Raw genomic sequence first — 16,570 nt, 5'->3', positions numbered from 1 at the left:
TATTCATGTATTATTGCAGAAATATTAATATTTGGGGCTTTTGTTTAATGCTGAGAATGTTAGGTAACAGAGTATCTGTGCTATATCACCTTTGTAAAGTCGAAAAAATCTGAATTCTGAAACACATTATCTGCTATATAAAACTTGCAACAGAAAAAAACAAATTAAAAATTGAAGAAAAAATGGATACTTTGGTATTCTCCTGCTGAGCACCACTGGATTGCCTGCCCAGCCTATGCTGGAGACACTGCCCTACATAGTCCCACTTGTGAAATTGAATTTCCGCTTGCATATGTGCTGAAGCCCTTAAAATGTGATAATCTAACCTGCCTTAGCTCCCCTTGAAAAGCCCCTTTAGGTTCTTCTTACAAGTTCTCAAAACTAAGTAGATTGAAAGTGGTCAGAAAGCTCTTATCCTCGTACCCTTGGAGTCTGTTGGTTTTGTTAAATAACAACCATTAATTAAGTAATGGCTCAGTGACAGATGTGAGATGTATGTGTCGGGGTTGGGAAAATTTTGGCTTTGCAACACTAAATCCACATTTGTTTATGTTGTTAAGTGCCAGTATTATAGTGTTTATTCTTGGTAACTGTACCTCTCCTTTTTAATCTTTAGGCTTGATGCTTGCTTGGAGCTCTTGATTAGAACTGGACGGCTGCCAGAAGCTGCCTTCCTGGCCCGAACTTACTTACCCAGTCAGGTTTCAAGGTATAGATTTAATTTTAGGAAGAAATGTTTCAAATAAAATCAGAGCACACTTACTTAGTCTCTCTTTGGTTCCATGATATCTATAACAGGGTAGTGAAACTCTGGAGAGAGAATCTGTCAAAAGTCAATCAGAAAGCAGCAGAATCCCTTGCTGACCCAACAGAGTATGAAAATCTTTTCCCTGGATTAAAAGAAGCCTTTGTTGTTGAAGAATGGGTGAAGGAAACACATGCTGATCTGTGGCCAGCCAAACAATATCCACTTGTCACGGTGAGTGACTGGGGTGCCAAGCTTCATTTAGTGTGACTACAGGGTGGAATGCCTTCATACCTTCAGGTTTTGAGCTGCTAAGAGCTAATATCTGGGATTTAAGGCCAGGTTCATAGGTGAATTATGATTTCAAAATATCTCATTTTATCATTGTTTTATTCTCTCATAGCCAAATGAAGAGAGAAATGTTATGGAAGAGGCAAAAGGCTTTCAGCCCTCCAGATCTGCAGCTCAGCAGGTCAGTAGAGTACTTCATGTGATAATTTGGCTGAGATTGACTTTACCACCTCCCACTTTCTAAGCCTGATCATCTTCCTCTTGGGGGAAAAGTTTAAATTCCTGAGGAAATTCCTTTATTTTCATATGTATCACCATTTTGGCTTTCAGGAACTTGATGAGAAACCACCTTCTCCTACTCCAGTTATTGTAGCCTCCCACACAGCCAAGAAAGAAGAAAAGGTAGGTCAGATATCATACCCAAACCTCCCCCCGCCCCCCCCCCTCTTCCCTGTGAATATCTATAGGATATATAGGCCTCTGTGGCTTAAGCGATGTAAATCAGTTTCAGAGCAGGGGCATTGAAGTGGGACGGTCCCCTTTTGACTAGTGAGAAAATTTTAGTTCTCACTTTGGATCATGAACCACAGATAACTTTTCTTTCACACAATACTATATGACTTCATCACCCTCTTCCTTTTGTTTACAGAGTTTACTTGAACTAGAAGTAGATTTGGATAATTTGGAATTAGAAGATATTGACACAACAGATATCAATCTGGATGAAGATATTTTGGACGATTGAACGTAATGTCTTCCATTTACTCAACAGATCATTATTATGTATAGGTATTATCACCCTGACCACAGTACTCTGGACTAGGAGAAACTGTAGATTTTTATATGTAAATGCTGTGGACTACTGGGAGCATAATGCCCTCCTTAAGAGTTTATATGCAGCATTTAAATCACTATGTCCTCCTTGTTAAGTAGTTAAACGTGGATGTGGGCTTTGGCTTTTTTCCTATTGTCAGTAGACTATATTGCATAAAACCTTTTGAATGAATGAAGATACTTCAGTTTCCTGTCTGAATAATGAAAATAGGCTTCTAGTTTGAGAAAGCTGAGCCAAACTAGCAATTGGCCCCATATTCTCTTTTCTTTGCATAACTAAATCTATATTTTCAAATATCAATCACATTTTTCTTATAACTAAATATCCATGCTGTGATTCTCTAAACTCCCCTCCCACCTTTTTTTTTTGGTCTCATTGCATCATTCCCCTCAGTCTGTAGCTTGGGTGGCATGAGTTCATTATCTAATAGCTACCCATTTCTGAAATCTGTTCCTCTAACCTTATTAATAGTGGCGTTCTGTCTAAATTACCTGTTAACCTATTTGGTCACAGAAAAACAGAAATGCACAGGACTTTTTTAAAACAATTCATATCCAGGCCCTCAAATATATCTCTCAATTATCCCCTTGTAGCCTAGGCAAGTGAACAGGGTTACAGGTTTTTGTCTGTGTAAAGAACTACAAATCAATACCTTTTAATCTTCACATTTTTAAACATTCAGTTCAATATTAACAAAGGGAAACGTAGTCAGTAAAAGGTATTTTAAAACGATTTCAGGAAGCTGCAGAATGGCTAATGAATGCTTCTTGGTAAGTTTGCAGTGTTAATTCTATATATGCTCCCTTTTGTGCTTCTGTTTTTGCAAAGACCTGTTTAAATTAAAAAAAAGAAAAGTTTTAAAGCAATAGGACACACACTACGTATAAAGTTGTCAATTTTAAGACATCATTAGCACGGAAGAGTCACAGTTAAATTCACAATGTTTTTTTCTGGTTATAAAACAAAACAAAACAGAAACAGAAAAACAGTACCTAACACAGTTCAAGCGGTACTAATTCTAAACACCAAAAGTATCATAATATGGCTGCCATCATCTTTTAGCCTATTCTCAGAAAAAAATTAAGGCCCTAACATACATCTTGCTAGACCAAAATGAAAATCATTAGAAGTGTTAGAAAACTAACTTTAAAGAATGTTTTCTTCAAAGGCATTTTGCTTTATCTGGCTTATCAAAGAAGATTAGGATTAGTACTGCAGTTTACTCTTCCTAGTGTATCATCACAGGTCATTTTTATCTACAGTAAGCCTTGTTTTGAAGTATGCAAAAAATATTACTGGGATAGAAGCCGGTTCCACAATACCACGTCTATTCTGAGCATTAGAGGAGATGAAATTATAAACTCATCTCCCTTTCCCTTCCTGAAAAAAATCATCTCATCTCTCAGCAGGTATAGTTCAATCCACTTAAAACCATGGACTTAAGAGATGTACAATTCCAAAGTGAGAATACAACTAAGTTTTGTAGTATCCAAGCACCATCCTCTTCTCTCCTTGCACCTGTTTCCCCTGATGTCACCTGGCAAGCTGCTCTTTAGGATATGTGCTATTTAGTCCTCCACCCTGTCCTGCTGGGGACTTGATTACCTCAGATACAGCTCGGCCTCTCGAGTGCTCCAAAGAACAAGGCTGCCCTACCTATCCAAACTTCTCTGGACTCCAGCTGCCACCATGCCCACCACCTGCCCTACTTTACTGCACTCTTCCCCCACCTCCATGCCATGTTTCTGCTGTCCAGGCTGAAGAAATATGGGGACTGTAGTCAGTAGTCACTCAGATGTTTTTGAGACCACAAATGCTCCACATTCACAAATCTATTTAGTTACCATTAAATATGACCCACTTATGAATTTTTCCCAACTCATTTACCACCACAAAACAGCCTATATGGAAAAAGACCCTTACCTTAATTAAATTTATTCCCTCAGCAGCCTGATCTTTGGCCTCTAGAGCTGACTGGCCATCTGGATGGAGTAGGTGATACAGGTGGACCAAGCTGGTGGCATCATCGATTCTGAGAACGAAAGGGCTTGATGTTACCCAGGGGTTTTCTTCATTTGCATCATAGTCCTATAAAAGTGTGCACCAACTTCAAACTAAATTGCATTTCAGACTTTCCTCAGGCTGGGGGGTGCAGGTGTTGGGTGGTTGAGGAGCCTTCAGTTTTATAGTTTCAAAAGCATTTTCAGGAAAATTGACTAATTTAGGCCTCACACAGATTCTGTGAGGCAGGTAGGGCAGGAGTCACTACAGAAAGTACCCAGTTTCTGAAAGTGAATATATTCCCAATGTGGCTGTATTCTTTTTTGAAATGGAGCACCATTTCTCATAGAAACAACATTCCTAATGGTTGATGATTTCCAGGCCAGCCTACTTCACCAGCATGTAATAATCGAATCCAACTCAGAGGACAGAAATACAACTTCATCCCCATAAGCAGGAGGTTGGTGGTCACAGGGATCTCAAAGTTACTTGTCTTTACTAACATCTGCTAACAAATTTTCATCAAGACTAAATTAGCAGATAAATGTCACTACAAGAGGCCCTCTAGGAGTCCAAGGAAAGACTACAGGCCATCTGACTATTCACAGAACACATAGTTAAAAATTAGCATCTTAGTAAAACAAATCTGAAATTATGCAATATTTATCAACATTAAAACTTCCCAGCCTTCCCCAAACCAAACAGTCACTACCTTCTCAAATGATACCTTCTTACCATTTGCCACCTCAAAGGTGGGGGGGGCAGGTGGTAATATGAAAATAACCCTTCCAAAATGCTCATATTTTGAGGCTCTGCCATATATACTTACTTAGTGAGCTGCTGGCTTCTAGTTGATAGCCTACCTCAGCTATCACTCTTTAATCTTCCCTGCTTTCCCATTACCTGAAGGGCAATGAAGAGCAGGGTGACAGTGGGAGTATGTACGGAATTCCATAAGCCATGGTGACCCGAGAGAAATGCTCTAGGCCTATCCCTAAGGGCCATCTACCCTAAAGGCCATCTTGGGAAAGCTGAGAAACCAGAGCTGCTTGTCTGTTAAAGCTTTTCGGGGGGGATAAAACTGTTCATTACAAATCTATTGTGCTTGTTATTAATCTAACAAAGTCCAATAAACATGACAACAAAGTACCTCCCCAATAAAAGATAAAAGTAATTCCCTTTCAAGCTTAGGCATGTGGCCCTATAAAGAGCTTAACTAGGTTTCTATCTATTAGAATCATGTTTAGAGCTTCACTGGGTTCAGGCTGAAGTGTAATCTCCTACAGAACCATTTAAATTTAGCTTAATACCCAACCCATATTTGAAATTAACAGCAAATTTATATTTTCAAAAAGACTTTAAAAGGGTTTCAAAACAAACAGTGGGACTTGAGTTTGAAATAAACGTGCAGAATCTGAATTCTGGCCTGCGCTCTGTTCAGTGAGGTTATGCACCCTCTACTGTCCAGCCTGTGATTTGCAGTAAGCTCACCGTCCTGTTCAGAATTACCATAGGGGAGGTTTTGCACAGGCACAGCAGGTAAAGTTATACTATAATATCCTATATTAGTACAACTCAATAAAGAACTTTAATTTTCAAACTTAAACATTTCTATGTTGTTCTAATATTTTATAAAAACAGTTTTAATAATTTCAGAATGATTACATTCGAGAAACTCTTTTTTTTTTTTTTTTTTTTTTTTGAGACAGAGTCTCACTTTGTTGCCTGGGCTAGAGTGAGTGCTGTGGCGTCAGCCTAGCTCACAGCAACCTCAAACTCCTGGGCTTAAGCGATCCTACTGCCTCAGCCTCCCGAGCAGCTGGGACTACAGGCATGCGCCACCATGCCCGGCTAATTTTTTTTATATATATATTTTAGTTGGCCAGATAATTTCTTTTTATTTTGAGTAGAGACGGGGTCTCGCTCTTGCTGAGGCTGGTCTGAGAAACTCTTTTAAGTAAAGAATTCATTCATAGGAGATAATACACATAAAGGCAAGTCATTTGGACATTTCTATCACCACCAGCCCCCTTTTTATGTGTGGTATGAAGGTCTATTTCTGCCTTCTGATTTGGATTACACTACACATGCTGGTGAAACAGGCTGGCCTGGAAATTATCGTTAGGAATGCTGTTTCTAAGAGAAATGATATACTGTTTCCAAATGTGGGCTGCAGTTCTTAAGGCAATGCATGTAGAACCTTCTAGTACGAAATGCCTTACCTTTGTGTGTATGATTCAGGTTACATGAATGTATGTAGGATATACTCTGAGTCAAAACTAACAGTCTGAAGGTGGCAATAATCACTAAACCCTCTTCCCGTAGTTCAGACTTTAGAGTTCTGCAAGAGCTTTTGTGGAAAGTTGATTTTTTTACTACAGCCATTCCTTGTCATTTTGCCCTTCCTGAGCCAACTGATAGAAAGATGCTCAAAAATAACTGGTCTTCAGTTTTATCACGAGTTGTAAAGTACAATTATTATTTTCAGCTAGAAGCCTGGGAGCACACCAGCTTGATACTAAAATAAAACAAACATTCTTTGTTTCACACTACTTTGAAAAACTTTTTGATGCCCTAAAAATCTTACAAAAGCATGAGATATCAAAAGCAAAAGTATTTTCATAAGGTAAATGATGACTTTTACTGAAAAGCCCTAGAAATAGTTCTGCCAGAAAACAAACACCCCCCAGAGCTTATGTCTACTTTACATTTCCTATTTAATTTCCCTTTGTGTATCTGGAAAGTTCACTGACACCCAGGAGCACTGGTAAGCCCTGGATAAGTAAATATTCAGGGTATACAGTACAGATCCAAAGCCACTTACTCTTTCAAAGAATCTACGCTTGTATATGCAAGACAAAAGTGAAGATTGGGAAAACTGAGTTATGCTAGAAGAATATAAATTGAGGTAAGTGAAAGCTTCAGTTTCTCACTGGGCAACACACTATTAGCATTGGAAAAATATCATAGCTTAAATACAAATGAACCATTAGGGCAATAAGAATTGTTCTTTTACTTAATAAGATCATACTTACAAATCTCTCTGAATTTGGTCAATCAGCAAACCATCGATCTTTTTCTTATTCACAAAATACCAAGCCATTCCACCAAAGTGTCTTGTTGAACGCAAAAGGTCATACTTTCCATGTTTATCTAAATCTTCGTAGGTCTGGTGATGAACCTATCCACATAAAATACAAGTCTTCAAAATTTAAAAATAAAAAGAAGTGAGCAGCATTACTCGATACACACTGACTAGCATGAGTGCTGCCCAAGAAAGTAAAACCAGGTCTACATATAGCTGCCTCCTTATCATTAACCAATAGGTATGATTTAAACCATTCCTTGTACAATCCACCTTAGGTGGGATGGAGAGTTCTAGTAAGAAGAGCTTGCCTAAATGACAGCAAATCTGTACCTTCTCCACTGTAGAAGTGTGTGGCAGCCTGGAACAAGTTCTACCAAACGTTTATAGCCACATCAATTACTTTTCAGCAGCCAAGCACTATTTATTAAGGACCTCTTACATATGAATAGACTACTGGAAATAGTGTATCACCCATTTCTTGGTCACTAGGGGAGAAAAGAAATCAAGAATATATTTTCACTACTCCCCCTTTCCCTGATCCCATCATCCTATTCCCTCAGCTAACCCATTCCATCTTAAGTAATGTTCCTTCAGTTCTCCTTCCATATTGATCTTCCTGAATGAGGACTGATAAGGGCATTCCTCTGTCTAAACAGCTTTCAAAGGCCTGCTGACCAAAGTCCAGATTCCTCACCCTAGCACCAGAGATCATGGTGATATGGCCACATCCACTTTCCAGCTTGATGTCAAGCCACTCCCCTATGTACACACTGCGTGTACAAGCAAACCAGATGATTGGCCATTCCTCAAGCATACTTCATTATTTCCTACCTGTTGCTCGTACTGTTCTCTATACCTGAAACACCTTGTCCAACTCCACCTGCCACAATGTTCCCTGCCCTTCTGGAATGCTCTTTAAGACCCCTATGAAGCTTTTCCTGACAGTACTTTGTAACCTTCTCTTAGTGGCTAGCATTTTAAGCCAAAGGAGATAATTATCTGTATATTTACCTAGCACCCTTCCTCCACAATCATATCTGGACTGCTGGCTTTGACAGAGCACACCCTATCCTAGTTTATGGTATCACCTATACTACCCACAATAATACTTTAAACATAGAAGGTACTAATGAATACTTACTAAATTAAGTTATGATATACACATTGTACTTTGGCAAATTTTAGTAAATATAATAACTTTGTTCTTATATGGTAAATTGAAAAGAGAATAAACTTTGTCAGAAGTTTGGGTTCTAACCTTACCACTTACTAGCTATGCAACCTTCAGCAAGCTACTTACTTCTTCAAGTTTAAATTTCCTCATCCTTAATCAAGGATTGATACAAGGATAAAATATGTATGTCTGGCACACATCTATACTCAACAGATTTCTCAGACTTTCTGTTTCCCCTGTATCAAACCTTACAACCAAACTCATTGTGTTAGATTAAAAGTATTACTCATAATCATACTTAAGCCTATATTTTAGAAACTATAAAATATACGTACCTTGATATACTCAGCAGAATCTGGCTCAAATTGGGCAACACAGAGATTGAGGACATCAACATGCCGGTCCTGGCTATACATAGTCTAAAACCATACAGCAAAGTTGGAATCAGATTAGAATACAAAAGTTCAGCACTCATCCCGATGCTATGATAGGCCTGCCCATCCAAATATAGGCCACATCTGTGCTTATCAAGAAGCATAAAGAAATAACATGGGCTTTGTAATTGTTATACCCAGATTCGAATCCTAGCTAAGCCAATTATAAGAGAGAGAAACCCTAGTCAAGTTACCACTAGAAATTTTATCTGTGTTTAACAAGGCCAAATGCTGGGTAGCACCAGAGCCAACTAGTTCAACAAAGAAATTACCACTAACTCTAAAATATAAAACCCAAGTCACCTCACCTTAAGATTTTCTTCCTTGAAAATTATTGGTGGCAAAATTCTACGACCTTCTTTTGGGAAATAAACTTGTATCATTCGGTCCCGTTCTTCCCAAGAGGCTTTGCGTAATGTGCCACTTGGTTCTCTGACGACAATAAAACGCTCCTGAAATAGGAGACATAATCAAGGATGAGTTTGTGAGGAATTATTTTTAGTTCTTGTGTCCCATTATAAGAATAATTTGTAATCAACAATATAAATTGCAACTAGGCAACATAAAATGCAATCATGCATATGAGTTCAATGATAAGTTTAAACCTCAAAGACTTGGCAAGGTTTGACACTTCCTTCACTAATCACTGCTGTGAATCTGACAATCAGAAATCTAAAATAAAAGTATTTAGTAAGCACCAACTATGGTGCTAATGTGAGTTCAAGACATTATTAAATGGTTTAGTTAAAAAAAAGCTGATCTGAGATTCATCTAAATCCATTTTAGAGCAAAGAAGTACTATAAGACATTTTCAAATTATTTCATTTCCTCATCCTAAAGTCTCACCTAAACAGACTTTACAACTTTATAATCTATGTTTAAAGTCCTTAGGATAGGCCAGGCATGATGGCTCAGGCCTGTAATCCTAGCACTCTGGGAGGCCGAGGCGGGAGGATTGCTTGAGGTCAGGAGGTCAAGATCAGCCTGAGCAAGAGGGACCCTGTCTGTACTAAAAACAGAAAAAATTTGCCAGGCATGGTGGCACAGGTCTGTAGTCCCAGCTACTCAGGAGGTTGAGGCAGGAAGATCTCTTGAGCCAAGGAGTGAGGTTGCAGTGAACTATGATGATGTCACTACACTCTAGACAGGGTGACAGAACAAGACTCTGTGTCAGAAAAAAAAAAAAAAAAAAAAAACAGTCCTTGGAATAAAAGGAACAAACCCAAGAATGCAGAGTCTTAATTCTACACCAAGACTGGTCCACCTGCCTCCGGTCTCTCCACTCTTCCAACTGCCAAATTCCAGGCGATGGAATTCTCCTCTGAATTCCATCCACTGTTAATACCATTCAACTGGCAATTTAACACATGCACAATTCTTGACACTTCTCACATATTGTCATATAATTGAAAAAGGGCAAAAAACATGCATTGTAATTCTTTGCAACACCCCCAATGACATACATGAAGCTTTGCACATTGCTGATAATAATGTATCAATTAACAAGATAGTACTGACTCTCAACTTCTCAGAGGTTATATGAGTCTCTGTGTTCTGAGCACAGTATAATTAAAACTTTCATCAAGCACTGCAAATAGAAAAAAGACAGCAGATCCAAAATAACAAGCCAAAATAACACAATTTTTCCTCAAAAGGATTTTGGTAATTGGAGAAACCTGAATTCCAAGTTCTTTTCTCCCTTTTAAGTTATAAAATGCTCCCATAACCAGACTTTATAGCATTGCAAACATATATTAAAGCACTGCACAAAAAAAATTCTAATTAATGAAAATTCTGTGATCCTTATTCATTACGTCAGGCATGCAGATGGCTGGTACACAGACATGAACATAGCTCAAATCCTGTCTTCTAACCATAACCATATATGTATAAAAGACTGAGTAATATGGGGTGGCCCTTCTCCCAAACCTAGCATTCTATAGTATTTGAACGTATCTGGTGGGCTGAATTATAAATTACTCTCTCTTTATTCTTTGCTTACAAAGGCTCAAATACCAAACTGATATATTTTTTAAGTGCCAGAATGTTATTGGCAATCAAGGAAAGAAGAGCCAGAGAATAACAACTACAACAGATGAAGTGGTGATGTCTAAAAATTATCTGAGAAACATCTGTCATTCTTACTGAAAACTGTGGAAAGAAAATCCTTTGGAAGGCTGAGTTTCTTGGCATCATCAAGGAATTTACAGACAGAAACACTCCATCATCTCAAAAGGCTTCAGCTAAGGAAATCAGTCTAACGTAGGCAAAAAGAATCTCTTTCTCCTATTGCCTTGTAGATTTTTGTCAATTTGTGGTTTGGGGGTAGATTTCTATCTGTCTCTATACCCCTTGTTCTGTCTCTTTGCAGTCAATGTGTAATATACTGTGTCTATAATCCATAAGAAATTAAGGAATTCTGGTTTGGAAGCATCAGAGACAGCCAGGTCACATAGTCCCTCAAGCCCATCCCCACATGGTATTTCAAACAAAGATCATTTTGCAATTAAACATATACTTACCCGGTGTGGTATGCTGTATGATATATCAGTAAACACATACTTGGTTGTTTCTGTTCCTTCCAAAATCTTATCTTCAGCTAACACATCATTTATTGGTGCTCGTTCTTCCAAAACAGGTGGCATTTTTAATCGTACTTTAGCTGCTTCAACTGCCCGTCTTGTAGCCTAATGAAATAAAAAACATTTCTAGAGGAAAGCCACAAGATTACATACCAAAAGGATCATCTGACAAAAACAGATACTTATGAAAAAATGCTAAAAACTGCAAAGAAAATAAGCTATAGCCACCTATCAGTGAGTGAAAAGCCAAACTTGGACTTGTAAGCCCTGGTCTCTGCCTCTGTGGTGTGGCTGAGAGCTACAGGCTCAACTGTTATCAAAACTGCAAAAGAATGCTCTGATAGAGCCAGGTCTCAAAAGCTGCCTGAAATAAAGGATTGCATTTATTGGGTGCTTACTCTGTGCCAGTTATGATTCAAATACTCTGAATGTATTTGGCTCATTTAATGCCCACAACTATCTTATGAGCTGGGTGCTATTGTTATCATCTCCATTTTATGGAAGCAAAAAGAGAGGCATCCAAATGTTAAATAAATTGCTAAGAAGTTGCAACACTGGGATTTGAACCCAGGCAACCCAACTTTAGAGCTCATGCTCTTAACTACTAACTATACTGCTTCATGCCATATTGTTAACAGTGATTACCTCTGAGAGGTGAAAAGGGGACTTTCACACTTCATGTGATCTACTCTTAGATATTTGAATTTTTGGCTATCACTAAAAATTACTTTTGAATCAGAAGGAAGAGTATTAATACTTCATATATTCATACATCAAAGTGTTTTCCACAAAGGACTGAGTACCCATGGCTCGAGGAAGACAATGATGCCTGGAGTAGGATGCTGTTCAGCAGGATCTCATAATCTCACCAATGCTTCAGCCCCAAGGCAGCTCACAGCAGAGGTTTCTCCAGGAAGGAAGCTGGAGCAGGCAGGGAAAAGGAAGGATGCTCAGGCTGGTTTGAGAGCAAAGAGAAGACTCTCTGGACACCCAGATCTGACCATATTGCCCTAATCTGCTCAATTCTGGCCACACTCCCTACTTGCCTATTATAAGATTTTTGTTCTCAGTTCTGTGCCTGGTACTTTCCCTCACTAGTAACTGTGGAATAAAGGCTATAAGCACCTGGAGGGCCCTCTGGAAATCTTATTTAACCCCTTAAAGAAAGGTATTCTAACAATGTGCCTGCATTCACATACCTCTTCCAGCTGTGCCTGGGTCATTAGCTTATAGGTTGGTGGCTTCAGCTCTTGTATAGCTGGCTTAAAAGTCTTCTGCAAGTTTAAGCCTGTCATCTTGATGAGTATGCTTTGAACTTCCTCATCCATAAATGTAGGTTTCTTGATTTCTGAGTTACCAGATTCTGCTAAAATAGACTTTAGTAAATAAGAAGCTGGCAAAAATGATAAGCCAACAAGACTCCTAAATAGAAAAGTAACTTAACAATAAGAACCATTAGCACAATGTCTACCTCGGCACTGCATAATGCTATTAATAATACTTATGAGATTCAGTCATTCATTCTTTCATTTAAAATTTACTGAGCAATCACTATACTGATGATAAAGACTCAGCCTCTGCCATGACAGGCTATTGGAGGAAGCAACAGGAAAAAGTAATTAATGTAATAATAATGATAATTATAATGGTTGCTAACGTTTACAGAGTTGTCTCCTATATGCCAACCATAACATACATTTTCAGGAATGCTTACAACAACCCACAAAATAGCTATTGATATCCCAATTTTATAAATGAGGATGCTGAAGCCTACTCAAAGACAACTAGCTATTAAGTGATAGAGCTGTGATTTAAGCCAAGGTTTGTCTGGCTCTAGAGTCTAGATCATTCCCAATCTACCATGGTGCTCCTCAAAGTGCTATATACAAGGGAAGCAAGGGGGCTTGTGTGACTGCAGAGGAAGGAACTAAACATAGCCTGGGAATAGAGAAAGGCATGACGGGGTCAAGAAAGCTTCCCAAGGGCCTCATCAGGGCAGAGAAAAAAGAGAAAGAAATTCTAGGCTAAGGGGTTGCAGCTAGGAGGGGCTTGGATTACTGGACATGATACCAAAGAGGCCATGTGGTGTCATAAAAGAGGCTTAGACAGGAGAAGAGACTCAAATCTCAGGTCTGCCTCACGCAGTTTGCCTATTCCTTTGCCTAACTTCTATTTCCATTTCCATTAGGAAAGAAAAAGAAGAAGCTATTTGTTCCCAGTCACCTTTTCCTCTGCCAGTCCTGTAACTAACTGTTGGTGTCCCTTAGGATTCTGAACGATGTCCTTTTCTCCCTTCAAACATTCTCACTGGATGATCTCTCTTAGCCTCCCAGGACTTTAATTATATTTATATTCTGGAAACTCTAAAATCTGAATCTCTGGCCAAGATCATCTTCCATCCAATTACCTAACGGACATCTCACATGCACTTAAATATCGCCAAATCAAAACCAACCAACTTTCTCTTGTCTCAAGCCTGCTTATCTTACTGTTCCCTATCTCAGCACCACCCAGTAGGTCATTAAGGCCAAAAACCTTACAGTCATTCCTAACTTCGCTCTTACTCTCCAGATGTAGCCAGTAGCAGCAGTAATAACAGTAATGATAACAGCTGATATTTATTAGATATTTACCATATGCCAGTACTTACTGAGCTAAATATTTTACATCACATTTAATCCTTACAACAACCCCATGAGGTAAATAATAACCATTATCCCCATTTTACCAAAAAAAGCCCCAAAACAAAACAAAAACACTGACACAGAACATACTGATCGATATCCCTCATAAATCTCTCTTTAATCCTCCATTTCCCACTGTCAGCACCATCCTCATCTCTTGACTTAGCCTCCCTGCCTCCATTTTGGCTCCACTACAGCTCATTCTCCACAGAGCAACCAGCATAATCTCTTAAAAATGTAATTAAGATCATGCCCAAGCCTAAAATTCACAAATGGCTTCCAACATCACTTAGAAAAGAAGTTAAGGTGGCCTGTTTACATCACTATGTGCCCCACTAGATGACAGGCTCTCTGAAAACCAGAACCCTGTCTTATCTTGGGCACCTAGGGTCCCTCAGAGTGTCCAGCACACAGTAGGTGTTCAGCACTACTCTCTCCTCAATCTCGCCCATTCACCCAGCTTTAGTTAGCATTTGTATTCCGATGTTCTTCAATTTATACCTAACTGAATGCTGAATACCTGGATCTCAAAGGAACCTCCCAAAAAAAATTTTTTAAAAGACAGAGTCTCACTATGTTTTTGTTGTTCAGGCAGGTCAAATTTAATGTGTCCAAAATAGGTTTAATTCCGCCTGCATTCCCAATCTCCTGACCTTATCTACTCCTACCCTCCCGCAGGCCAGCCTCGCCCCCCGTTTTTCTGAAACCCAGTTCCTATAATTAATCTCCTCCATCTTGGTATAATGGGACGACCCTCCACTTAACTGCTGAAGCCAGAAACTTAAAAACAATCTTGATTTTTCCTTTTAACTAAATCCAAAACCAGAGCCAGGCCTCATCAATCCTACCACCAAAATCCTACCCCCAAAGACCTGCGTTCAGTCTCATTTCTGGACACTTGCTTATGCTGTCCCCTCTGCTTGGAATGCTTCTTGCTTTCTCCTTAGCATGGTTAACCAGGTCTTGGCTTTGGTCATATTTTCCAGGAACCCAGTTTGAGTGCCTCTGCTACGCGCGTCCCCTATCTCAGCCCGAGTCACACTGCACTGCCAATTCCCCAGCGAGCCATGAGTTCCCCGAGGAAAAAGTCCGTGTCAGCATTAGTTTGCCATACCGCTAAGCTTTGCACTGTGCTCTGCGAGGAGCGGGACTCAGGCATTACTGGCTTAGTGAGTGAATGAACAAATGTAGGCGATGACAAACTCTACAGGTACAGAAAGAAGCCGACTAAGTCTGAGGACGCGCTGCGAGCAGTGCCGCGGGGGCCGCCGCGTGGTTTTCATCAGCCGGAATCGGGTTCTGGGTCTCCCGGGAGAACGCCCCAGCGAACGGCCCGCAGATCACTTACCCGCCTCGGAGCCGAACCGGCAGCGTGGCAGCCCCACTTCGAAAAGCGGGGGGAGCGGCTGGAGCAGGGCATCGGGCCGGGACTGGGTTCGGACCCGAAAACAGAGCCGCTCCGAACCCCGGGAGCCTCTCAGGAGGCTCCACGACAACACAGACGTCCTGAGGGTCGCCATGTTTCCCCGAGACCACTTGCGCCGGCAGCGGCTGGGAGCGACTTCCTGTTCTCGCCTAGTTCGTGCGGCATTCTGGGAAATGTAGTCTAATTGAGGGCGGGAAGGGCGGAAGCCTTCCGGGCCTTTATATAATAAAGAATATATAAGAAACAATGGTGATATAGCACCTCTTGCATTTTCCTGGATGGAGCTGGAACCCATTCTACTAAATGAAGTATCCCAAGAATGGAAAAATAAGCGCCATATGTGCTCACCATCAAATTGGTTTCACTGATCAACTGCTTATTCACAAGCAGATGTTCGTCTCCCTCCCTACGCACAGAGCTTAAGTTAACACTTACACCCCTATGCAATTTTACCTGGGCCTTTTATTCTTTTGTATGGTTCTAAATAATACATTTCTACTTCATGCCCAAAACTTTTCTCCCATCCCCAGGTTTAAATCCTACCTATTCAACTTTCCAAACTTCTCACACACACCCCAAATCTAAATCCTGATTTCAAGCCCTGATTACCACCACCACCCCACCACCACCAATTCATCCATCTTATTCTGTCTCATAACTTGCTCCTTTCCTTTATAGCCCTTTTCACAATTTGTGATTATTTTGCTCATTCATCTGCTTCTTTATTTTTCTCACCCCATGAAGACAGTGATTCTACAGATCTTATTGCAATATCACCTAGCCTCGCATATGTATGTGCACAGCAAACATTTGTTGAATAAATGATTGACTAAATGATTCTTTTTGTTCTTTCCCAACTGTCCAGGATGTGCAGGTCTTATCCTTCCCTAGATACAGGTTGGTGCCTATACTAAGCATATCCCAAGGCCTGGCAAAAGAAGGTTGTTCAGTAAACACTTGTTTTAATTAGTGGAACCAACAGACTCACCTTCTAACCTCATCTCTTTTTTTTTCCCCACTCCTCATTAAGAATGCTGTTTATGAACTCATTCCTGATTGTGACAGGGGAAGCGATAGGTCTGGCACCTATTTGGGTATGACTGCTGCCCTGCTCTTCCCAACACTTCCTCTCACACCTATGCGATAGCAAGTGTCAGGGAGTGGTAGCAGAATGCAGGCAGATTTCTCTTAGCCATGACTTTTTCCTGAGAATTGACCATCTACTACTTTCCCACAGCCCCTGCTGAGAGGGCAGGCCTCAGCAGCTGTGCTTTTTTTATAAACATCCCCCCAGACACAGCTGATTGGAC

At 40.0% G+C, this 16,570-nt stretch overlaps 2 protein-coding genes and 1 long non-coding RNA gene across 4 annotated transcripts in view; 2 read left to right on the top strand and 1 right to left on the bottom strand.

The window, feature by feature from the left end:
* COPB2 (COPI coat complex subunit beta 2) overlaps positions 1–2,039 on the top strand; it is a 29,946-nt gene extending 27,907 nt beyond the window's left edge. Inside the window, exons 18-22 of the mRNA XM_045539238.1 lie at positions 617–709; positions 799–979; positions 1,149–1,217; positions 1,367–1,438; positions 1,686–2,039. Of these exons, the coding sequence (XP_045395194.1) occupies positions 617–709; positions 799–979; positions 1,149–1,217; positions 1,367–1,438; positions 1,686–1,781 (511 nt within the window). The 3' untranslated portion in view covers positions 1,782–2,039. The remainder of the gene's footprint in view (positions 1–616; positions 710–798; positions 980–1,148; positions 1,218–1,366; positions 1,439–1,685) is intronic.
* A 463-nt stretch (positions 2,040–2,502) lies between these two features.
* MRPS22 (mitochondrial ribosomal protein S22) lies at positions 2,503–15,385 on the bottom strand. 2 transcript variants are annotated; one of them, XM_045539253.1, is made up of 8 exons: positions 15,183–15,385; positions 12,350–12,513; positions 11,091–11,255; positions 8,877–9,020; positions 8,470–8,553; positions 6,908–7,053; positions 3,795–3,903; positions 2,503–2,701 (listed from the first exon to the last, which is right to left on the bottom strand). In XM_045539253.1, the coding sequence occupies exons 1-8, from the start codon at positions 15,352–15,354 to the stop codon at positions 2,606–2,608; spliced, it is 1,080 nt and encodes a 359-aa protein (XP_045395209.1). In that variant the 5' UTR covers positions 15,355–15,385; the 3' UTR covers positions 2,503–2,605. The 2 variants fall into 2 exon arrangements, with proteins under 2 accessions (XP_045395209.1, XP_045395198.1); XM_045539242.1 differs by having other exon boundaries at positions 12,350–12,516; positions 15,183–15,380.
* Positions 10,297–12,280, top strand: LOC123629892. The gene is made up of 2 exons (XR_006732362.1): positions 10,297–10,830; positions 11,944–12,280. It is a non-coding gene; the product is annotated as an uncharacterized LOC123629892 (long non-coding RNA).
* Positions 15,386–16,570: the final 1,185 nt, after the last annotated feature.

This window comes from Lemur catta, chromosome 1 (assembly GCF_020740605.2).
Source record: "Lemur catta isolate mLemCat1 chromosome 1, mLemCat1.pri, whole genome shotgun sequence".
Lineage (NCBI taxonomy): Eukaryota > Metazoa > Chordata > Mammalia > Primates > Lemuridae > Lemur > Lemur catta.
This window is presented reverse-complemented; position numbering and strand designations above follow the sequence as displayed.

Bases quoted from the DNA above. Each gene is read 5' to 3' on its own strand.
- MRPS22 (XM_045539242.1), bottom strand. From the start codon at position 15,354: ATGGCGACCCTCAGGACGTCTGTGTTGTCGTGGAGCCTCCTGAGAGGC. The intron at 12,517-15,182 runs GTAAGTGATCTG...AGTCTATTTTAG, and splicing joins CCGGTTCGGCTCCGAGGCGG to CAGAATCTGGTAACTCAGAA. The intron at 8,554-8,876 runs GTGAGGTGACTT...GTATGGTTTTAG, and splicing joins TCAAGGAAGAAAATCTTAAG to ACTATGTATAGCCAGGACCG.